This window comes from Mycetomoellerius zeteki, unplaced genomic scaffold (assembly GCF_001594055.1).
Source record: "Mycetomoellerius zeteki isolate Tzet28-1 unplaced genomic scaffold, Tzet1.0 scaffold653, whole genome shotgun sequence".
NCBI lineage: Eukaryota > Metazoa > Arthropoda > Insecta > Hymenoptera > Formicidae > Mycetomoellerius > Mycetomoellerius zeteki.
This window is the reverse complement of record NW_017257668.1, coordinates 50,311-75,776: the sequence shown is the minus strand read 5'-3', so window position 1 is coordinate 75,776 and position 25,466 is coordinate 50,311. Positions and strand designations below refer to the sequence as shown.

The following is a 25,466-nucleotide window of genomic DNA, read 5'->3' as shown; positions in this document are numbered from 1 at the left end:
TCCACCTAAAATATGTGAAGAAAATTACAATTCTGCAAGCTCTTATTGTAGTAATTTGTATCACCGAATCAACGCCAAATGTAAGTTGATGATATTGCATATTAACCAGAAATTTTTTAATATATATAATATATACATATTAAAATACTTAAAGTATTTATAGTCATTTATATAAGAAACTAATATACATGTATATACATACATACGGATATGAAAATATAAACTACAGTAATATTTTATTTCATAATTCATAATATCTGGCCATATGCCATATGGCTATAATGAGAACGAAAAGGTTAATGAACGTATATTCATTATAAGAATCGATTATATGAGAAGATGACGGATACGTGTGTGCATGTGTGTATGTGCGATACGCTATATTACATACTACCATGATCTTTTCATTCACAAATAAACGATCAACGCGTTATTAATCCGAACGTTTTGCTCATTTTATTTCAGAACTCCGAAATATCGCTGTTTGAGACGAATATTCGTTTCATGGGAAGCCTGCTTGCCTGTTATGCTCTCACGGGAGATGTGATGTTCCGGGATAAGGCGGCGCAGCTTGGTGAACGGATGCTGCCTGCCTTCCAGACGGAAACCGGAATTCCTCATTCCCTCATCAACCTTCATACCGGGGTAAGTGCGGCTTTTCGTTGCCATAACTCGCTAGTGCTCGCATCAACGCAGGTTCGATGTACTTTGATATTACATTAATTTCGTTTCTCGCACCAAAAAAAGAACCTACTCATTTACTGCACTGAGATAAAAGAGTAAAACAAGAAATAACGGATACTAAATGTCGTAAATTTATACAGGTTGCATCAAAATCAGGTATACATTTTAATAAAACTAAAACCACGTCTAGGAGTCAAAACCTGAAAGAAAAACTTCTTGAGATAACTTCTTTATTGCCAAGATGTTTAATATTGAAAGTTGAAAGTTAAAAGTTACGACAGGAAATAATGATTAAACTTCCAGTACAGAAAGATTCACAAGTTATGTATTATATAAAGAGATCATCTAAATATACATATCTAAATAACGTAAAAAAGAATGAGATTACTTTAAAGATCTTTCCACATCAATTACTGATTGCTGGAGATATATTAATTTAAGTTTTTTGTGAAAACCATTTTTTAATTTAAAATTTTGATATTATTTTATTTTAAAGTAATGTATTTTCGATGCATTTGTTATTTACAGCGAACAAATAAACTTATTAAATATTATAGTATTATTATTAAATTTTGCTATTATATTTTTTCTTCACATTTTGTTATATTGCTGAATAAAAATCTACGTATAATATATCATTTCTTAAATAATCAAGAAATTGTAATAAAATTAATAAATTATTTTCTTACATGTTTTTATAAATTTGTTTGCTATAGTTCTCATCGACAAACGATCCATTGATCTGTTAAGGAATGAAACACGCGGTATAAAAAAACACAATTACACACACACACACAGCTCATGCTCGCATGACTATACTTAAAAAAGCTACTCCAAGGCGTGGTATTTCCATTCTTGCGCGCTTCTTGTTAAACATCGTATGTGGCAATGATGTTACGCTTTAATTGAAACGATTCCATCAAGTCACGTCTGTCGAAATAGCGGTGCGCGATTAATATGCAAATTCTTAATTGGATGGATAATGAGGCCGCAGGAGGCGGATATGGCCTTTGGCTCTATACGATAGACGATATATTCGTTCATATATGTTATTTTTTTCTTTTTTTATATTTTCATTTATATCGATTATTTGGCGATAAAATAACGATAAGTGATTATCTATAATAATTTAAATAAAGAAAAAGATTTCTGATAAAAGAATGAGCGATTAATTTTAATAAAAAAAGCTCTTATTACATATCTTTAGTGTTATTACATATCAAAATTTAAACTAAAATCAATTTTATTAATATATGTTATATGTTTAATAATTAAATCATTTACCATTATTTCATTACATTTAATAATAAAATTATCAATTAAGCTTTAATTGATGATACAATGCTTTTAAAATGTGTAGAAGTAATAATAACTATACTTATCTAATATCATTATAACCTAAAGTAAAGAATGTTATACAAATAAATAAAAACTAATCTAAGAATGTATAACTTTATGATTATTATATTATATTATATGATTATTGTTGATAGTTATATTTTGTTATTTTATCAAACTTGAAAAGATATATCCATTGACAAAAATAATGCAAACAAAATCAAAAAGTTTTTTATAGCGTGAAGAAAAGAAAAAAATATAATTGTGAGATATTTTTATAAATTGTCTTACGTACTTTTTAATTAGATAATTTATAACCGTACATAGATTGAAAGCAACAAATGTGCAGTTTTATCAAAGAAAAGTATTCATGTCGAAAGTACGAGAAAAAGAGAAAGGAAAAAGATTCAGATTGGATCATTACGCAATATATATATGTCGATTGATTCTGTCCGCTTGACTTCATAGTTTGTATTAATATTTTCAGTGGACGCGGCTAATTACCGTATGTCTATCTCCGCGCCATAATTGTCTATTAATTTGGAATGGTATGAAAGAAAAGAATAATGAAAAATTTTGGTTGGTTCAAAAAGTTTCATATATTTTATTTTTCTATGTGATTATTTTACACGAACGAAGTGCATTTTCTTCTTTCTGTTTTCTTTCATATATAAAAAAAATAATACGCAATGATATTTTTTAAAATATTTTTGCAGCTATCAATTTAAATAACTAATCATCATATATAGAACAATAAAAGTTACGAAAATTTATCTTTTGTACGCATGTATCAAATAAATACGTAACATTTGTTATAACAAATTTAATAACATTGCTACGATGTATTCATAGCAACGAGAAATTTCTGTTCTCTTTTTCCCTTTAACAACAGAAGACACATGCAAACGTTATATCGCACGCATGCTCGTCTATCTTACCGCCATGAAATTATGGTGGATAGGTTAATTGGTTAGATTAAATTATAAAGCGATTATGGTTCTCCCAACCGAACTTCATCCACCTAAATCCTCGTTACAATATTTCAGCGATATCCGATGAACAGATTGCCTATTCGTTTCTTTGGATTTTCGACGCTTCAACAATGGCTTTTGATTATTTAAAACCACATCAGATTTCATTCTACAAAATTTCCATATTATTCTTAATATCCTGATCCTTTTCATAAAGAATTAGCATATTTTGCTTGCTCTCATGGATTATACTATTTGTACGATCTATTTCCTTTTCATAAATTAAAAAAATGGATATTCAAGTAAATTCTTTTATAAAATTTAAATTAAAACCATATTTTAGATTTCTTTAATACGTTAGATTTATTATAGGGATTAATAAATTTATAATATATATAATATATACAAAATTTAAGTTTAAAACAAAATAATATAAATATTTTCTTATTTTACCTTTCTTTCTTTCTTATTATAAAGCAAAATTTTTTATATTACTCTATTACTATTTAAATATTATAATTTTCTAGAATATTGTTATACTTACTTAACTTATCTGTTGAACATTTTATATCTTGCGATGTGTTGTTCTAGCTGGAAACTTGCGCTTATTTTTCAGGTTAGCAAGAATTACGGTTGGGCGAGCAGCGGTTGCAGTATTTTATCCGAAATCGGGACAATGCATCTTGAGTTTACCTACTTGAGCGATATAACGAATAATCCAGTGTTCAAGAGTAAAGTTGAAAATGTAAGGAAGGTCTTGAAGAGTCTGGACAAACCAAAGGGTCTATATCCGAATTATATCCATCCAAGAACAGGAAAATGGGGTCAACGTAAGTGTCTCAATAATTTGCGTTGTATTTATATGTATCTTCTATATTTTTTTATTAATATTCGCAAATATATGTATATATGTGTGTGCATGTTCCAACGCGCAAAGATAATTTGCTTAGAAAATTATTTACAAATTATATTCAATGTAAAGGAATGTATTTTGAAAATGTAGAATATTGCGTATTTCTGTCATTCCTACAGAAGTTTCTACATCATAGAATTAATCACTTTACCCTCACTACTATTATTTTCGCGTGACATAAATGACAGCAACGTTTTCACATTCATATTTGCATTTAAATTCATGATTTTTAAAAATCTCTGAATGTCTTCAAGCAGATGATATCAAATCGATATAAATGTATTTGAGACTTATTATTATAATTACATTTAATAAATCTTTGTATGCGTACATTTTGCACGAAATATATTTTTAATCTGATTGCTATCAATTATATCGTGAAAATAGTTTTCGCATAGCCGTAGAGTAGAAAACCCGCACAACTTCAATCGTTCCGCTTTTTTCACTATTTCGTATTGCAAGCATTGGCTCATGTTGCTTCGCGAAAAGATGCTCCGCCGCGACGTCGGTACGGCCGTCGCCGTTTTCACCATAGCCGATCTTGAATATCGCATTTATCATCCTCTGCCTCGGATCCTAAATCCCCTATGCCTGTGTACCTTCTTCTGCACGTATGACGAGATCCTTGAGGATATATATCATCCAAACCGTTCGGTATCTAGCCTCATCGCACATCCTTCTCACATTTTTCATGATTTCTCTCTGTTGGACACTCATATTATAAATATACTTGTAATAATATATTTGTATTATAAATATACTTGTAAGAAGAAAACGTTGCTGAAAAGAACAACATTGACTTTTCGATTAAGACACATTTAAACAAATATATAACAAACCAAAAAATTTTTATATAATTAATACGACATGTATTTGATGTAATAACTATCATTATTTAATGCAACTTCACTGATAAAATGTATTGTCACAACAATATGCAATTTGTTTAGTCAACCTTTATATCTCTATGAACAAAAACGTCATCAATCTTGTTTGATCGAGCACTTTTTTCTTTGCGTGTAACAATAAAAATCAATATACTGTTGACTTTTTTTAATAACAAGATGTATCGCGTATTGTGCCTTTGCAAATAAAAATCAGTGTTCAAAATGTAACTTGCCGACTTCGAATCATAATTAACATTCATTTAACGGAAGTTTAATCTCATGTGGCTCTGATCTTCATGCATTTTCGCGAGGTAATGTTCTTACTATATATCCGGGGAAGTAGTGAACAGAAAGATAAAGCGAAACTGTACGTCCTTTCATCGCAGATTTCACATAAAGTGGGAACCATGCTTTTAGCTAGCCTAAGGCATCTAGGAATTAACCCAGTAGAAATCAAGAAATGTGCTCTTTGTTTCGCCTCCCTCAAACGTGATCGAAGTAGACCTGTAGCGTAGAGAAACTCCTCTTTTTCCGGAAAAAGATTCTTCCACATTCCTTTATCTCGCAATGATTGTCATTGCTATCCGTTTTAAAGCGGTATCTCTTTTAAAGCAGTCGAACAACGTTTTATCTTGCAAAACGAGTCGCTCGCAAGTCTTTAATTTCGCTTTAACATGAAAAGAATAGAAAATAAGAGCAGAATTAATACACTTGAAATTTTTAAATGGGAGAAAACAAATCTTATTATTTATATTCTAAAATTTTCTTCAATATAACGCATGACGAAGTATGTGTGCTCATTTTAAATCTTTTAATCTTTATACTTAAAAGAATATTAATACTTCAAAATCTAAAATTGAGTTTAATGATTTTTATGAATATTTATTATTAATACTAATTATTATAAATAAAAGTTTTTATTAAATATATCGATACTGATATAAATTATTATACAGATTACATAAATTTATTTAATAATTAATTATAAAGAACTTTGACAATATTTTAAAAGATGTATGTACGGTATCTTTACCGTACTTTATACTTTTTTTCTTTAATCTGAAGAGAATATAATAAGGTGATATTATAATCCAGATTCTCCGTACTTTTCTTTCATTCCTCTTTATTCTCTTATTCATTAATCAAAGTGAAGTTCTTTTTATCAATTTGAAAAGCTTTTTATTCTTTAATCTCTCATAATACAAAAGCTATTTGCTGACATATTTATCTAGAAATTATATCAGAAATTAATTTTGTTAAAGAATTTATATATAAAAAAGAAAACAGAGCGGGCTTCGCTTAATAATTTTATAGAGAAATATATCGTGAGCTCTTTTGGAATTCGCATAAAATTTACTTATGACAGAAATTTTTTTGTGGGATTTGCAGATCATATGTCGCTCGGTGGGCTCGGCGACAGTTTCTATGAGTATCTATTGAAAGCTTGGATCCAGTCAGGCAAGGAAGACGTCGAGGCACGTGAAATGTACGACGACGCTATATCCGCTATAACCCAGCATATGATCAAAACATCCCCTGGCAAACTTGTCTATGTGTCGGATTTAAAATACGACAGACTTGAGCATAAAATGGGTCACTTAGCTTGCTTCGCCGGTAAGTTTTAATATGCATTAATGTAACTATCATGATTTTTACAACGTAATAGTCAACCTCGCGCGATGATACTCGAGTACATACTATACTACAAAATGATTCATCTACAAACACTTAAATAACTACCGTTCAAGTTTATGATATTAATTACAGAGTTGTTTACTCAATTAAAGCTTTTATCATTATAAAACAGAATTACTTTACGTCTTTATATCAATATGAAAAGCAACCAATTCAACAAAGGATATCTTGTCAATAAAGTTGTTATTGCATATTTTGTAGGCGGTATGTTTGCTCTGGGTGCTAAAACTCTAGAAAATGAGATGTCTGAAAAATACATGAACATCGCCGCTGGTTTGACCAACACGTGTCATGAATCATATGACAGAAGCGCTACGAAACTCGGCCCTGAAGCTTTCCACTTTATCGAAGGCAACGAGGCCAGAAGCTTAAAGAATGGCGAAAAATATTACATTCTACGACCTGAGGTAAGTCGCCCGCGCTCTCATCCTAAGGTAAAACTAGCGTGAATTTATAAAATATTACTATCGCAGTTACGTTTTCTCTAAAAGTGAGAAAAAGAAAAAGATAGTCATTTATACTAAAAAATTATTTTACAAACTATGTTAAACCACGAAAAAATATATTGTACATGGATTTAACTTTATTTGTGTAAATTAAGTATGGTATATTTTCTCTTTTTTTTTTATTAAATAGAAAATTTAGTTATTTTAATTATTAAGTTTGTAAATTTATATAACCAAAATCATAAAATACATAGAAAATTGTTTTCTTTTTATTTTATTGAAGATCGTTTTTTATAAAAAAATCGATATATTTACTGGATAATAAAACAAGATATATTTCTTTACAGACCTTCGAATCCTACTTCGTAATGTGGCGGTTAACAAAGGATCCAAAATATCGCGAATGGGGTTGGGAGGCGGTTCAAGCATTGGAAAAACATTGTCGGGTTCCCGGAGGATTCACGGGGCTTAACAATGTTTACCTAGTCGACTCGGCGAAAGACGACGTCCAACAAAGTTACTTCTTTGCTGAGACATTGAAGGTAAAGAGAAACGAAGCATCGTTTCGATTCGGGGTTTACGTTACTTTTTGTAAAGACTGATTTAAATGTTTAATATTTAGACCTTTTCAACAATGGCGGTACCTTATAAATTTACATTTAACATAGTGCAGCATAGCAATTTGAGATTGACACTATTGCATAGAAAGAATGGTTTTACTGAAGTATTTAAAAATTTAGCTGTACAGATCTGAAAATTAAATTTTTTATATCTATCAAAATAATTATGAACATTCAAACTAATTGTTAGAATGTCAAAAATTTTTTCAGCATTATTCATCATACTTGAGTTTCCTAGATAATTATTTTGACAAAATTGTTTCCTTCAACAAAATTATTATATTAGATCTATCTAGTAGATATAAAATTATTTTTATATCTATCTAAATTTTTAAATACTTTAGCAAAATTGTTTTTTCCGTGTGTAATTACCATTTATTTTTTATATTTATATTTTTTTATTTTTTATATTTTTTAATCAGATTTATAATATATATAATATATAATAATATTTATAATATTTTTCAATTAAAGCATTTATAGAGGTAATATGAAGTAGATAAAATATATCGATAAAGAAACTTTCCAATAAAGAATATTATTTAATCAATACATGAAATAGGAAGAGAAAAGGAGAATTTAATAAAAATATACGTATGTCATGAAAGTATAATAATAGATATGAAAATATGAAATGTGAAAATATTTTGTCTTTTTCCAGTATCTTTATTTGCTCTTCAGCGACGACGATCTCATAAGTCTGGACGACTGGGTATTCAACTCCGAGGCTCATGTGCTTCCTATCAAGGGCAATCCTCTGTACCGCCCAGCTCCCTCTTTATAAGCCAGACAAGTTCACGACATATTGAACGATACTGACAATTCTCGTTTGGCGGTGATGGAACTGACAGATATATATACATATGTGTATATATAATATATAATAATACGACGATACACAGTGGATCAAAATTATACAGCGACACACAGAAAACTGAAGAAATTTACTTTGAATTGACAAAGCGCTTTTTTAGTTACTTCTTTCTATATAATATTATATTGATTATAAAAAAATTTCTATTGCGACAAAACTAAATACGATTGCATGTTGTTCTTCTATTTTCTTTCATTCATTACCATAAAAATTTTCACTTTACGATATAAAAGATGTTTATTTGTAAACGTTATTACGCGATTTATTTCAATTTTGATCCATTGTGTACATAATAAAATCGCAAATTAATGAAGAGGATAAAGAAGAATTAGTCTGCCCTTCATGCTTAGAGCGAATCGATACATTTTAAATTAAAATAATTATTTTAAGTAAACAAAAGAGAGAGAAAGTGAGAGAGTAAGAGAGAGAGAGAGAGAGAGAATTGAGAGTGAGAAAAAACAGAATGAAAATATTAACGAACGTTATTTAAGCCACACGTTTGTAAATAGCAAAAATAAAGAAAGTGAGAATGTGAGAGAATGAGCGAGAGAGCTATGAAAATATAAAAATATATTGCGAGAATGTGAATGCTTCGCCCATTTTCTTTTTCAGCCGCAGCGCCAAGCGATCTACTTCACACTTAAAAGTATATTTGTAACGTTAACATTTTTAATATTCTCTAAAAATCATGGCAGGGTAATCGATGATTCATTGGCATACCTTTCTTTTTCATCAATAATTACTCTCGAGAAATAGAACTCTCCAGAAACAGATGAAAAAGCATTATTAAGAAAATCTTAATAATTGTGGAATATTTTATCATATTATATAAGACATAGATTAAATTAATGTATCAAATTGTTAATGACACCTATTTATAAGTATTTTGTGAGAGTGTCTCTGTTTTTTCAAATGTTAGATTTTGATCACGTACGAATTCAGTGTATTAATTGAAACTATATGTGTGAACTGCTTTTATATAGCCGAATGAGAATAAATTTTACGTCGATACCAAGCATCAATATAAACTTGTTTTGTAAAACTTTGAAAATGAAACTGTCAGTCAATCAAAAAAAAAAAAAAAAAAAAGAGAAAAATAGCGATAAATCGTCGAACCATCGTTTAAAAAAACGTCCCGTACAACGTTTTGTAACACTAACGCTTAACGCGTCTCTTTCCCCGTTTTTTATCGATATTCCTCAAAAAGATTTGGACTATCCAACAATTTTGCTATCGAGTCCAATCTCTCCCAACCTCCTAAATTTTTTAACAAAGGAAGAGAGGAGAAAGTATACAAACCAAACTGTCATTCTCACGATTGCGGTGCGAGCGTGCGTGCTTTTTGTATGGTGTGCTAATCGAAGTAGAATGAAATAAAAAGGAAACCTGAAAATGGTGTAGACCGAATGTACGAATGCGATCGCGCGTTTGCAACGACGGCGATCATCATTGCAAGTCAGTCGAATATCGTAGTTGTAAAACAGTTAACTAGCAGACAATTAACTAGCAAAGTCTATAATGAGAGGTAGAGATATGTATATAAAGATTACAAGAAAGTCATATTCTATATGAAGAGTGCGAGATACAGAATGGGATTGTAGAAGAAACACCATATAATTGTATAGCGCTTATACCGATTGTAAGAATTGATTCGTCCAAATTGGATTCTGCAATATCCAACGAGAAACAATTATATACAAACAGTAGCATATATCTTAAAGACACGCATTTTCGTGTTCAGGATCGGACTTACAATTGCAATTACAATTAAAGGAACTTCTCTTCAGTGATATCAATCGTGATCAGCAATCGCAAAGAGACTCTGACTTTTTATAAGTCCATCTCGTGAATGAGCTTTTGTAAAGCATTTTTCTTCAATAAATTTGACCCTAGTGGTGTCTCTTATTAAATTTCCGAACAATCAACATCGCACTCATCGATGATGAGAACGGCCGGAAAGTTACTTAATGTATACATAGTGCAGAGCTGTCGCGCGACGGTTTTCCGGTAAGATGAGGTTCCAAAGGCAAGACTTCGAAACATCATCTTCAAGCGCAAAATAGAAAAATACATATATACACACACATACAAACAAACACATCACACAGATAGACAGACAACAAATAGGAAGATTTATATTATGAGATACATACACGCGCACAAACCGCGCGCATAAACGTTCACTCTTACGCGTCCGAATGAAGCAAAATGGTGATGCGTGATTATATATTGAATTTTAAAGCGTGACAGTTGATAATAATCATATTATTTTCGTTTTTTATGTCAGATTGCGTCGACCTCCAAGAGATTCTATCCATGATGCTTGTTAGATGTCAATACCGTTTTGTCAAGCATTTATATTAAGAGATCTAGAGAAGAGTTACACCAATAATCAACATTAATCGTTGAAATGATTAAATCTTTATTTTACAATACTATTATAATTAACAATGCAATCCAGAAAGGATCAACTCTAAAATTAAACGACATTTGTTTAAAATAGTAACATACTTTATATTCTATATGTCTTAAACTATTATTTTTGTATACTGACTAACGTAGATGATTAGTGAACTATTGATGTAACTCGCTCGAAATAATTCACAAAACAATATATGATATCTCTATCTGAGAAGTCATAGAGAATTCATTTTGTAACACGAGGTTTATTTGGTATCACAGATAATCATTTATTGATAATAACTAGAATGAATTGTTAACAATTAGATTTTATGGTGAACTTTTATAGTATTGATATATATCACGAGTTACTCGTGATGGATATTCATGGCAATCCATCATAGCACAGGTGACTATCATTTCAATACGTTCAGTTCTTAAAATTTCATCATGAAATCTCGCAAACTTCCGGTTCCCACATTAATGACACACAGATACTGTAAGCTGTAGATGGTGTGTATATAAAAATAGTGATAATGACATCGAGAATGATGGCGAGAATGGCAGTCCGGCGACGATGATGATAGTAATAATAATAGCCTATACATACATTTGTGAATAGATATTTAATAATTTATTGTTACTAGAGTATTTTACTTGGACTACTTCACTGAACGGGGTTTTGGGTACAATAATCTTTTCTTATGTCAATGATGGCGCTTACAATTTGTTTATTTGTAATAACAAGAGAAATGGAAAAAACAAAACTTTATTAGCTTTACTCGCTTGATCTTTGAACGATAAGCGATTGTGCGCCAGAAGAAAAAAAATATGTATTATATATATATTGGATGTGATATATATACATGTACATACATATATGTATATATATTTACAAGATAATATATATATATATACATATATGAAAAATATATATATATATATTAAAGAAAAAACAAATATGTCACATAAAAAGTTTTGTCAGATACAAACTATACTTGTAAATATAATATACAATCTAGTGATAACGGGGTTTTACTTTTAACAGCTTTACGTAATTATTACTTTGTCATGATCAGTGAAATAAATAAATATTGATAATACGTTATATTCCACTGTCAATTTCCATTCTTCCAATTTTAGAATCCAATTTTTAGAATCCAATTTTATTCCAATTTTAGAATTAGTAATAACTGGCGGTCGATACAATTCAATGTACAGTTTTATAAACATGGTATAAAAACTTTACAAATTTTATAAGAATTTAAAGTACGACCGTATGTATGAATACATCAAATACGATAAAGAACGCCATGAACGGTTAAAGTTAGATGTTTGTGTGTGGAATAATACATTATATATTCTTTATATTAAATCAATTTATTCCAGAAGTGATTGCGCGCCGATATTTTCGGACTTTCGACACAATCATTCTGAAACGCTAATAATTTCCCTTAAATAAAGACGGAAAGAAACTAATTGCAGAAAATATTACCTCAGCCAGGGTATCACTTCTGGAATAAATTGATTTAATATAAAGAATATATAATGTATTATTCAAAACATCTAACTTTGACCGTTCATGGCGTTCTTTATCGTATTTGATTTACAAATTTTGTTTTAAAATAAAATACATAACTATAAATATAATAAAAATTATATAAAAGAGAATTATTACTATAATTATGTTAATTATAACAATGTTACATCAAGATTTATTTAACAATCTTAAATAAATTACCATTGCATCTCTAACGAATTCTTATAATAATGTTCTTTAAGCAGGTTTTCATTTTATTAAGCATGTGATCACACATACACACACAATTAGAAAACCTAAAGTCGCCTATAAATTATGAATAACTTTACTTTCTACTGATTAATTTCAAATTGTACTTAAAGAATTATTTAAACTTTAAAGCACTCGTAATCATGAATTAATCCCATTCTGCGTAGTTACTAGCTAATGATTTAAATACCCTTTACTAAATTAAAGTAAAATCTGTATTTGATAATGCACATTATAATGATTTTGCTTTATTGCTGTGCAATCTATAAAATTTTGTATTTCTACGATAAATGTATGGCAGCTACAACTATACCGAGTGTTTCAGACCACCTGTATCACCCTTTTATTTTCGCAGGATAAAGTCCAATCGAAAAAGTGTTCAGACAAAAATTGTAGGGTTTAAAGAGATTTATTTCCTGGTGCTATGAGTTTGACCTTGGGTTACTTCGCTAAAGTCAGGTCAAGGTCGCGTCGATTTTTTTAAATGGAATACTCTACTTTTTATTTCAGAATCTAATAGCCGATGTCGAGAGCTTTCCAAAACGCTATAATTAAGTTCATTTTCATTAAGTACTTTTTGAGTTATAAGGCTTGGAAGTTACAGTACCTCCGGCATTAGCATTACGCAAAGTGTTCGATCGGCGACTAAAAACCTCTTGAATATTGTTCAGGATCATGATTTGGATGATATTTGTCAAGATCAAAGCCATTAGTGATTGTATCTCTTATTTTCATTTTTACATAAAAATAAATTTTTAGTGCAAAAATGAAAATAAGAGGAATAATCTCCAATGGCCTTGATCTTGACAAATGTTATCCAGGTCATGATCTTAAACAACGTTCAAGAGGTTTTAGTCGCCGATCGAACACTTTGCGTAATGCTAATGCCGGAGGTACCTTCCAAGCTTTATAACTCAAAAAGTACTTAATGAAAATGAACTTAATTATAGTGTTTTGAAAAGCTCTTGAAATAAGTTACAAGAATATGCAATAAAAAATGGGAGTTTCCATTTAAAAAAATTGACGTGATCTTGACCTAACCTTGGCGACGCCACCCAAGGTCAAACTTATAGCACAAGGAAATAGATCTTTTGAAATCCTATAACTTTTATCAGAACATTTTTTCGATTGGACTTTGCGAAGATAAAAGGGTGATACGGATGGTCCGAAACACTCGGTATATAGTATAAATAAGAAAATAAAAATAAAAGAATTGGAATTAAATTAATCATTGCAGCAATCATAAAATTTGCGAATCTTTTATTTCATCTATTTATTTCTGAGAAACATATTTTATTATCCTGTCGCCAGTAATATATTTTTTACTTTACGTCACAATCCTACGAAAAATACTATTAATTTTCAAGGAGACTACCATCTCTGCAACCGTAGGAGGCGGTCTAACGCGAAGAAGTGAGGAGGAGGAAGAGACAGAAAATTAGAGTTGAGCGCGATCAGTCTCCCTCGTGTCGCGCATCGCTTCGACAACGTTTACATCGATAACCACGGCACGGATAATGTCTAGTTGCGAATGTTTCTGAATTCATTGTTTCGTATCAATTTGATTTTTTTATTATTATCAAAATCTTTCACGCTCAAAAATACTTCACGAAATAACACTTCACAACCCTTTTTGTGCCAATTTCGCAAAAAATTGATAGACCGATGGAAATTATCAATAATGCAGTTTAATTTATAAAATATTGTGGAAAAAAAGAGAATTTACGAGGAAAGAATAAATTGCTGGATTAAGAATTGCTTGTGATTTTGTCAAACTGGCCCTCGATTGCATAGCATTGCGATACAGCTAATTACGAGATTGGAAAAGTACTATTGCTCGGTACCACAGCAAACAGTCTTCACTGTTCTTCAGTATCGCTCTTTCTCGGTACAACCGACGCTATTAGTGAAATACGATCTAAATATAGATAAGAACGCGTGTTTTTGACGTAAATCGCGTTGCTCTTCTTATCTCAATTCAACGTGCTGCTGAAATCGAATTTACGCATCAGCGCTGTCGAAGACTTTCATACCATGAAGAGGTTTGTCTTCCGAATTCTTCTTACGTCTTGCGTTCTAGGTGAGTTTCCATTAAGGATTTTATAACGTTACACCAACACACAATTTCAAATCAATTAATAAATTTCTCTTTCTAAATTAAATTTTTTTCTAAATTACGTTTAAATCACTTGCTACATAAAAATAAATAAATAAAACAAAGCTAAATATATACTACTGGACATTTTGTTGTTATTACTCGATATCGTTGGCACAAAAAATTTCTGATCAATTTTGGAACATCTGAACAAATTTAGAAGTCGACACTTCTTTCGAAAGTGTTGCTGATAGGTTGTAAAATTTGTAGTGCAACGCCAACGAAAATATTTGCTAAGCAGACATGTATAAAATCGCATACAAGAAAACGGTGGCATATTTTATGTTTCAAAAGTAGCACACAATTATATCTTAATAAATTTGCTTACTTTTGTTAATAAAGTTCTTTAAATAAAAAAGATAAAATTTTGTAATTGATCACTTTATGACAAGCGCTTTTACTTGACCGCTTGACTCTATCGTGCAAATATTTCAGATCGTTTAAGATTATAGATGCGCCCTTCGTAATCCATCACAGTCTATATCAAAATTTAACGCGTTACGAGTTATAACATGAAATAGCTTCGCAAATCTATTAAAACTTATCCCTTCGTCTCTTCGAAGTTATTTCAGTCTACATGAAATATAAAGATAATTATTTTTATGCGACAGCACAAGCCGAAATAAAAAATCTTTATTAAAATATGTATAAAAAAATATACTATATCGTATAAAGAAATAATAACTTCTTATTGTATTATTAAGTAAACTAATTAATTTTATATGGATACATTATGTCTGTACATTCTATTTTGTTAATCGAATATCTTTCTATGTTAATATTAACAATTTTGATTGTTGTACTCTAATAGAAAGATTGTCAATAATTAGATTGTCAATAATATATTGGATCGAATAAAAAATTCTTATCGCTACGAACTTCGAAATTCATCAAATATAATTTCGTTAAAAGTGAACGGAATTTAAATTTAATAAAAGGTTTTCAAAACTTAAAATTTTTACTTTTGAAAGGTCACTGTATTTTTGGAATTTCTGTGAGTTTGGTTTTTTAAAACAATATAACACATAATACATATATATTTTGCAATTTTTAACAAAAATTAATTACAAGCTTTATTAACACATTAGCTGTTTTGTATGACACAACATAGTTGCGTTCGTTTCAATCATGACCGGAAGTTATTAACGAGTTAAGTTCAATGTCGCATCTACTGTGAGTGTCATAAACGACTATAACACTCCCTAACGTCTCTTGAAGCCGAACATAATAACATTTTATGACGTCGTTCAACGTTACTATTTCTTTTTGTTTTATTATATCTGGTTTCACGTAACACTAACAGTCATGTGCATAATTTGCTATCTCTGTATTAATAATATGAATAAAATTTGTTTTGATAATATGAACCAAATAAATTCTTAATTGTTTTTTGCTCACTGAATACAAAAATAATAATAAAAGCTCTACAGCACACATGTACAACTTTTTTGTTATTAAAATATTTATCAGGATGTCATTTTATATAATAGGAATATATATATATATATAATATATACAGTTTTTCTTTCCTTCAATCTCTTTTACATCGCGAGATATGTTTAAAACTCTCCTTCTCTTTCCTTTCAATAATGTGAGAAAAGATACATAACAACGTATACAGCACACATAAAGAATCCAACTATAATCCTGACTTCCACCTTAACAATCGAAATATAAGCTATAAGCTTTCTTCAAAATTTTTGAAAGCAATCTATTTTATGATTTCATAATGAAACAGCCACGTACATAATAAAATTTATTTGATGCATTTATATAAAATCTATGGTTAAGATTTTCAAAAAATAAATCTTTTTGATTTTGTAAAAATCACGTGCTATAACTTTTTGAATATCAAACATGAAAAACAGATATTTTTTCCAGCGTTTATTATGTTTCTTATAGAATCACCAAAATGTAGGTTTTATCAATGTTATCGAAATCTTATGGACTTAGTGATAGTTAATTTATCATAATACATAAAACTCTAGGATCGGAATTCATAGTCCGATTTTAATCTCAAACAATGTCTTAAGATGCTAATACAGTTTTCTGATTGGTTCATGCACTAACTTAAGACCATCTTGAATCTTGAGCAACGTCTATGGATTCCGCCCTAAGATAACTTTAAGATAAATACATAAAATTTAGAATTAATATGTAAAATTTAACATCCTAATGTGCAATTGTTAGACAAATCTTCTATGAATGAAAATTAGACTATACATCAATATAAGTGCATTAGTAAAAATATCACCGCGTATATTTATCCCGTCACTAGTTTATATTTATACACATCGTTGTCATCTATCTAGAAAAAGCTTTTTCACTGAAGCATAGATATGAAGCATGACGTCATCTTCCACGTCATTGCCAAAATTTGCGCTTTTAAATAAACTGTGATACATCGATGATAAAATTTCTAAAAAAGGTCGAATGTTTCATTAAAAACTGTTTTCCATGTAAGTATAATTCTTCGCTACTGTCAATAAAAAGCTTATATTATAATATAAAATATAATAGTATTACGCCCTATATTACGTAGAAATGAGTTTTTACATGGAGTTTTTACATTAGAAGATATTTTTTTAAAATAGCGAAAAACTAACAATATGACGCGATGTCAAGATTACAAATGAAACGCTCGTGATGCAGATAATTTCCTAAGTGCTCTGTGAAATTCAAATCGAAATATCGGATGTCACGTTCAGGATGGTATCCAAAAATTTAATTTTGTCGGCGTCGATACGCGGCCCACGTGCGTGAACATATTCAGTCGCGCGAATTTCTTCACATAACATAGCATCACGCGTCTCGTAACATAATAAACGCTGGAATCTGGCTGCGATCGCGCGGTGAACGCACCCCAGAAGAGAACTCAGGTTGGCCTATAAATAACGGAACTTTGCGGTCATGCCGCCGGCGCTTGAAGTTTAGTCGTCGAAAATTATCGAGCCGTAAATCACCCGTAACTTTTTCCATCGTTTATCGCGAACAGAACAATTATTCGTATCAATAAACAGTCCATAAAAATCGTGCAATTAATTGTCTCTAAATATAAATGTCTTCCACCGTAATTTCTACTTCAAGAACGTAGATCAAGTCAAGCTGTCATACTGACGGAATCGGGCTATCAATGATCTAACCATTTCAAACGCGATTAAAGCTACACAGTAACTGCTTTGTGAACAGATGTATTTAACTACTACCTAGTTGAATTAACTATTATAATCGTGTATTATATTTAACTAAATTCAAGCCAGGCAAAAGATATCAAGCGTCGTTCTTGCCACGATTTTTTCTTCTATCATGAAGTTTCCTTTTTACGATTTCCATTAGACGGTCGTACAAAGTTTCGTCTCAATTGATTTGGAGAAGAGCGCGAGCGATGCGGTGCAAGTTGAGGCGGAAATTGATGAGATCGTCGATACTTCCGGATACTTCCGATCGCGAAGTAACGATTTCGTCTCGCCAGTTTGACGGAACCTGTTTACGCGCGCAAATACTTCGTTCCCAAATACGACGGTGCTCACTTACTACAGTTACTACGAGCGAGCTGCAAACTCGAGCCAACTATGCGCAGTCGGCGTACCAGAGATTCCTCTCGCAGACGCAAAAGATAAAGGTCGATAGTTTCGACGCTTTCAAGCACTGCTAAATTATATTTGTGAATTCCGTACTTCAGATCCGAAATATCTATGATCTTTTAGTTTAAATACTTGAGAAAGAAAAGAAAGTAACTCACAACACACGTATCTAAAAGACATTTTTTTACTTTATTCCTAAAACACAATAGGTATAGCGAGTCTTAAGCCAACAACAAATGATCAACCATAGTCGATTACTCTTCTCACATTCGATTGTGATCAATTTCTTAAGGCTTACTACACCTATATTCTATTTTCTGTGTTGAATTATGCACTTAAAGTATAATAAATATACATATTTGATATTTGGCGAAAACAAAAAGAGAATTCTAGTGCAGCCTAGTGTGGAAGAATAAAAAACAAACCTTATATGTTTTAGACTTGCAACGTCTGTTAACCATATGCATGTTATTGGAGAAAATGCAAATCTTCCCACTCTATTCAATTCTTTTTATTTTAATAATAATTTAACTTATACCAATACGATGTGCCACGTCTCCTTCGTTTCTGATTCCTCTATTTCTTGTTATTCATTTATAGTACTCACACAAAACGACGTAACACTTACTCATCAAAATACGATTAACTTCAATCACTCTCGCACCAATTACCGAAATACGTCAATCACGAGGCATTTTGTATGCAACATTCTCAACGTTTGCATTTTCGAGCGATTGAATAAATGCGCGAGTTAAAATTAAATGTAAAAATCCATGGAATGTAATCCAAAAAAGCGGCCACACAGCTGATCGCTTCGTATGGTGACAAATTTCGATCAAACGAATCTCACGAATTACGCATTTTATAATAAATTACGTTAAATTTTTATGTAGTTGATAAATATTAAAATATGCTTTAATAAGAAATGAATAATAATTATTAACAATATATTTAATAATTAAAAGCGTTACAACACTACGTAACTCAAAGTCGATTTATCCCACGCATCGTTTCTGTAATAACAAGAAATTTGAAAATGATATCGGTAACTTTATTTTAAAACCGCGCGATACGATGATATCAATAAGGTCAATGTAATAATTATTAAGATATGATGATAAACTATACAAATATATATAGACAATTAAAATTCAATATTGTATACGCACAGTGAGTCATTACCTCAGCAAATATATGTATAAAGTAACTGGACTCTATATGGTTTACCTAAGCAATTTTTTTTAATTTTTTGCTGAATCCAAAATTGGAAATTGATAGTCAATTTCAGAAGAAGAAACATTTCTGCAGAATATCTTTAAAAATATAGATATAAGATATTTTCCAATATTTAGGTATATTGGTGAAGTAAAGATTTTAAGAAAAATAGCATATCATATAAAACGTTGTGATGAAAATATAAACTAAATGCAGTGTTGTAAAGAATATTTAAATATTGAAATATTTATGTGCTTTTACATTTAACGTTGCTAATTTCAGGTATAGCAGCTTTTAGTATTATTAGTGCTATCTGTTGAATTCACTTTGTAATTTATGGCCACAAAGGGAGTAAGTCATATTGGTAATTAGACTATAGGATCATATTTTAGATATGTATACCATTTCGATACGCTTGCAACTCATTAATTTTGAAGGTTAATTAACCGTGGGCTAGGTAAATTTAACTATTTAAAACAATTATTCTACTTCGAAAGACAGATAATGCTCCGATATTTATATAGTTCTTTGAGTCTCGTTACGAATGAATGATAGCAAATAGCGCGACGACCTTGTGCAAACACAGTACGTCATACGCCATAATGACAATTCAAGATATATTGATATTCTATAACTAGTTATTATATTATAATTTATAAATCTAATCAATATATTTTTCTTCTTTGAAAAAGAAACAGAAGAACATAATTTAACTAATATTGATAAAGCAAATCATAAATAGAATGCCGCAGTGACAATGAATCACATTTATTTTATTTATTAAGAGATCTTCAAAATTAATTTCATTCATAATTATTAACTTTGTACGGCTAACGCATAGTAACTTTGCTGTAACTGTAAATCTGCACATTTATTAGTTATCTGGATATTTGTTGCTGAATTACTGATTATATCTACTGTTTTACTTACAACACACTAAAAAGAATTATGTAAAATTACCTAAACAACAAAAAGATGTAAAAATAGTACGATTTGTGATATAAATATATACATTTTCGTTATGAACCGTGTTATTCTTAAATCTATTGTTCACATAATTTTATATATTCCCTTTTACAACGCGCAGAACATTTATATCTTCCTCGTCCGGCAGTAAGAAGAGGCGATGCCCATCCTTCTCATAAACGCGTTTTCTACCGTTCGGCATTCGTCTCCACTCGTCATGTGGTCCGGTTTTATGTTAATGAGTGGCAAATTATCGGAAAAGAGGCTGCCTGATGTAGCAGGCTACCATACTGCGATGGAGGTTGGCAGGACCTCTCACTCTCTCCCTCCTTTCGGCTTTCCTCGTCTCCGTTTCTCGCAATCGCAACGGTACTTTTGTCTCTTTTCGCTCAGTGATGCTATCTCGCTCGGAATCCAATGAATGAGCGTATCCACATCTGTCGGACGTGCTTATGGTTATCGCGGGATGTGCCGCCAAACGCGTACGCCGCGAAACGGTGACCAACCTATCGGCGATCAATGCGAAATCGACGAACGCTGCAGACCTGATCGAACGGTTTCCATTTTCCGCTACCGTTTTCTCCCATCTACGTTTATGATATATAGGATAAAGAATATTCCACTAAATTCTATAATATAACATCACATTGTTTTAATAGTTTTACAATAACGAAATTCGGCACTATGTTTATTCGATTTTTTCATCGATTCAAGCATTGAAATTTGAAAAATGTTAAAAAATAGCACAATGCTTTCTTTGAAAAACCTTAATTTCAAACTTTATGCAATTTAAAAGAGAGGCTTTAAAACATATTAAAAACCAACAATTATGACATTTAAATTAAAATGATAGAAACAAGTCTATAAATATCAGAATAATTTAATATTTAAATTATGTGAAATAATTGTTATCCAACTACTCAGATCTGAATATTCGAATTATCTGAATAAGTCTCTCTTGATTCTGCAAATTTGTAAATTTCAATATAAACTAAAAAATTTTTGAAAATATTTTATATATACCAATAATCAATATCACACTGAGAAAATGTTTTGATTGTACCAATAAGAAGTAAAACAAAACGAATTCCGATCATTTGAATCAGAATTTCTAGTTATTATAATTGAATTCCTAGTTATCTCAACTAGGGCTGCGTTCGGAAACATCACCCGAGTGCCCTCGTGTATCATCTTATCTTTATTTAACATTGAATGAACAACAAGGATAAAATAATACACGGGGGCACTCAGGTAACGTTTCCGAACGCAGCCTAGAATGTTTAATAGCTTTAACTATAAATGCCTAATTTGTTTACTTAAAATACTTTTCTGGTTGAATTTATCAGAATTTTAATTACTGCAACAAGACTTTCTTTTGAGTGTAAATTTAATCTTTTTTTAATCCAATTTTTATAAAATTGAATAGAAAATTAAATTTTCAGATAAGTCATTATTAATAAAACGTCAATTTTCCAACTTTTTAAAAGCTTTTAAGAGATTTTTATTACTACAAATTACTATAAATGATTATAATTGTTGATGGCATTTTCGATAAGATATCGTATACTATAGAGCAAGGTATAACACAACAGAAATTGAAAAATAAAACATTTCATTTTAATAAAATTAATATATTTACTGCATATCGCACGCGCAGTTATACAATCTGTAATTAGACGATTAAAAAACGTTACACGATTAAATAAATATTTGTTTTATATTTGACAGTCATTTAAAGATGTCGTATGACTCCATGTAAGAACAACGGATTCGTAACTTACTAGTCATTTAAATCCCTTATCCTATATATATTCGGAAAATTTTCATAATCCGTTCTGATTTAACGAGAGTCATAGAGGAACTTTTCAGGTGACTCTTTGGGCGGTATTCATAGTGAGTTCTTATTTTAAGCCTGTCTTAAGTAATGTCTTAAGACGTTAATGCTGCTCTCTGATTGGTTCATGACATCTAAGACTGTACTTAAGACGGTCTCAAAAATAAGATCCGACTATGAATATCAGCCTTTGACTAGCTTCAGACATATAGAGATTAATATCCCACCCATCCCCCCCTTACTACTACTATTTGACAGTCATTTTAACTTATAATAATAATCATACATGTCGATGCAATTTCAAGGCTTCGACATCCCGAAGATATTGCTTCTTGAAAGCGTTACAGTTTACAAAAGAACACCAGAAGTGAAAACGCGATTTTTAAATACAGTTTGTTGCAAAAGATAATGCTTCGTGGTCATATTAAGAATCCCAAACCCTTCTATCTTCAAATACCTCTTAATTTTTTTTTAAAACAAATAATAAATATAAAAAGTTTAATGTCATAAATCAATTAATCGCTTTACAGAATAATAAATCTCAAAGAAAAGAGGAAAAAAATTAAGCATTACAATGTTTCGGAACTAATCAACTTTTATACAATATAAAGGTTATATAAATATAGTTCGGATTAATACAAATCCAAGTACAAAGTACGTTGCTGTCTATTGCATCGTCGAGATAATAAATATAATAAATATAATTTATATCATTTTTTTATATATCGGGAAAAAATCAAGATTTTATAGTTGAATGAATTAAATTTATATTAACTTTTAACTTTTATTTTTTCAAAAGTGACTTAAAGATTAAACTCTTTAATTGTAAATTCAAGCCTTTCCTTCGTAGAATTCAATACGACTTCTAAGTTGTAATTGATTGAAAATAAAAATATCATTTTCTTTAATTTTTATATAGAGGAAAAGATGATATTATAGCATCCCAGTTATATTTTACACAATAACTTGATTAATAATCAATATTTAAGTTTAAAACTTGACAATTACGTTCGTTAAAATGTTGTTGAATCGATTCTGGACTCAAATATACGAAATATTTATTACTTAGGATACTATTAATAAAAATCTGGCGACATTGCATAATGACTCGAAGAAAAAAATGGTTGGTAATGTGGTCTTCCATAAAAAAAAGCCTTAAAATATTAGTTATGTTTAAAAAACAGTATTTAGTCACACACACACACAACAAAATTAACAAAAAAGTAAAACATTTTAAAATGTATACGAATAAATATATATACATTATTCATATAATTTCTACATATAAGATGCTCAGTACTAAAAATCTCAGTACTAAAAATAGTACACGTAATATAAACTATAGATTAACAGTAGAGCTACAATTGATCATCAAATAATTATTTTGATATGAAAATTTCAAAAAAGAAGCCGTGAGTAATAAATCCATAGAGAGCCACATTAGCAAAATGCCATGCATTCTATCGTTTAAATTTGCACAACTCAAAATATATACAGTCAAATAAAATGTTAAATGGTAAACAACACACTCAAAAATACATATATTCGTGTGATAATACGCTCAAGTTTAAGAAAAATGAGGAAGTAGGTGTAATTAAATGCTAAAATGTCAGAAACCTCAGAAACGTTTCGAATACTTGAAAGTAAAAATGCGTTATAATAAGTGCTGGCTATTGAGTTTGGTATAATAATATTAGCGTCATGGTGTAATGGCGAGCTATTGAACAAATAATTCCATAAGTAATCATTAGGCTTCGCTATATAAGCGGAGATATTAAAGGAAGCCACAATATTACATTGGCCATAATACGACCTTTTTCTTATGTGCAAGTTTTTATTTCTTGTATAAATTATAAAGAAGTAAAAGAGAAGAAAACTTTAAATTAATCTTTTAGTCTTGATATTAATAACATTAATAATAACTATAATATAACAATGTTTAATTTGAATTAATATATTATAAATTGGAAAGTAGTGACTATATTAAAAATTTTTCCAAACTTCTATCATAGCAAATAAAAATTTATACATCAAATCTTAGAAAAATTATCAAATCTTATTTAGAATCTTCATAAATTCATTTCTTGAATCTTTTTCAGTTAATACGAATCTTGTACAGCTACGATAATACCATGTAGATACAAAAATAAAACTTTACCTTATTACTTTTCTTACAATTTCTCTTAAGTATAGACTTTTTAAAACCTATACTTCTAATATTGGAATATATTATTATAATATTATTACAATAAATATATATATACGTATATGCGCATAAAATTATTATATTGTATTTTAAATATAAGAAATCGGATATCGAAAACAGACGATTGCAAAATTCATTAGCCGTGCATGCATCATTAATGATCCCTCCTTGAGGGAGAAAAAGAGAGAAACAAAGAGGCCTTATATGGCCTCTCCATATACGAAGACTCGTAGCATTGCGTCGCATCGCATCGCGGCAGGTATAGCATTTAGACATTCTACCGCGCTGACCTAAGCTCGCTTAGCTCCTCTAGCCACCTTCTCGACTAGTCTGTTCCCCGGTTGATTCTAAACCGTGATTTACCAATGCGTACCAGATAAACTGATGCTGGTTCGTGGTCTACGCGCTACTCCTAATCCACCTTTCTAATCTGCATACACAGCTAAAGTGTTCGACACATATAATCATGTTGGTGTAGGCATGGCTATTCATGTAGGTATAACGTATACATATCACATCTGTGTATAGTTTCTGTATCTCAGGTTTCCTTCGCGCTCTTCGATTCCTTACTTTTAAGGATTATTGCTAAACTATCAGGTTTAATATGTGATTGAATAATCTATTTTTCTATTTATTAAATTCGATTTTTCAAAAAGATCAGGTTTATCAAACGTTTAAATTTAGCCATCAATTATGTTTGCTGTTAGTAACGCGTACTGATTTTCTATACAACTATAATAATATTGCTAATTCTGTGTGCTCTTTATTTTTTGAATAATAATATTTTTTTAATTTTCAAATTTATCTACAGTTATATATTCTCTCTAAAATAATTTATTATTGCAAGAAATAATCCAAATGAAAAGTTTAATGACTAAACGCAGGAATG

At 30.1% G+C, this 25,466-nt stretch overlaps 2 protein-coding genes across 2 annotated transcripts in view; both read left to right on the top strand.

The window, feature by feature from the left end:
• The first annotated feature begins 468 nt into the window (after positions 1-468).
• Positions 469-8,980, top strand: alpha-Man-Ia (alpha-Mannosidase class I a). Its single transcript, XM_018457654.1, has 6 exons — positions 469-645; positions 3,610-3,823; positions 6,183-6,407; positions 6,690-6,895; positions 7,282-7,476; positions 8,216-8,980. The coding sequence occupies exons 1-6, from the start codon at positions 505-507 to the stop codon at positions 8,336-8,338; spliced, it is 1,104 nt and encodes a 367-aa protein (XP_018313156.1). The 5' UTR covers positions 469-504; the 3' UTR covers positions 8,339-8,980.
• Positions 8,981-14,098: 5,118 nt separating this feature from the next.
• The window catches only part of LOC108728864 (xaa-Pro aminopeptidase 1), a 36,925-nt gene continuing 25,557 nt past the window's right edge, over positions 14,099-25,466 (top strand). The window contains exon 1 of the mRNA XM_018457658.1: positions 14,099-14,697. Within this exon, the coding sequence (XP_018313160.1) occupies positions 14,652-14,697 (46 nt within the window). The 5' untranslated portion in view covers positions 14,099-14,651. The remainder of the gene's footprint in view (positions 14,698-25,466) is intronic.

What these genes read in the sequence shown, in the direction of transcription:
- alpha-Man-Ia (XM_018457654.1), top strand. Translation starts at nt 505, where the DNA reads ATGGGAAGCCTGCTTGCCTGTTATGCTCTCACGGGAGATGTGATGTTC. An exon ending in TCATCAACCTTCATACCGGG is followed by an intron (nt 646 to 3,609) that starts GTAAGTGCGGCT and finishes CTTATTTTTCAG; the next exon opens with GTTAGCAAGAATTACGGTTG. An exon ending in ATTACATTCTACGACCTGAG is followed by an intron (nt 6,896 to 7,281) that starts GTAAGTCGCCCG and finishes ATTTCTTTACAG; the next exon opens with ACCTTCGAATCCTACTTCGT.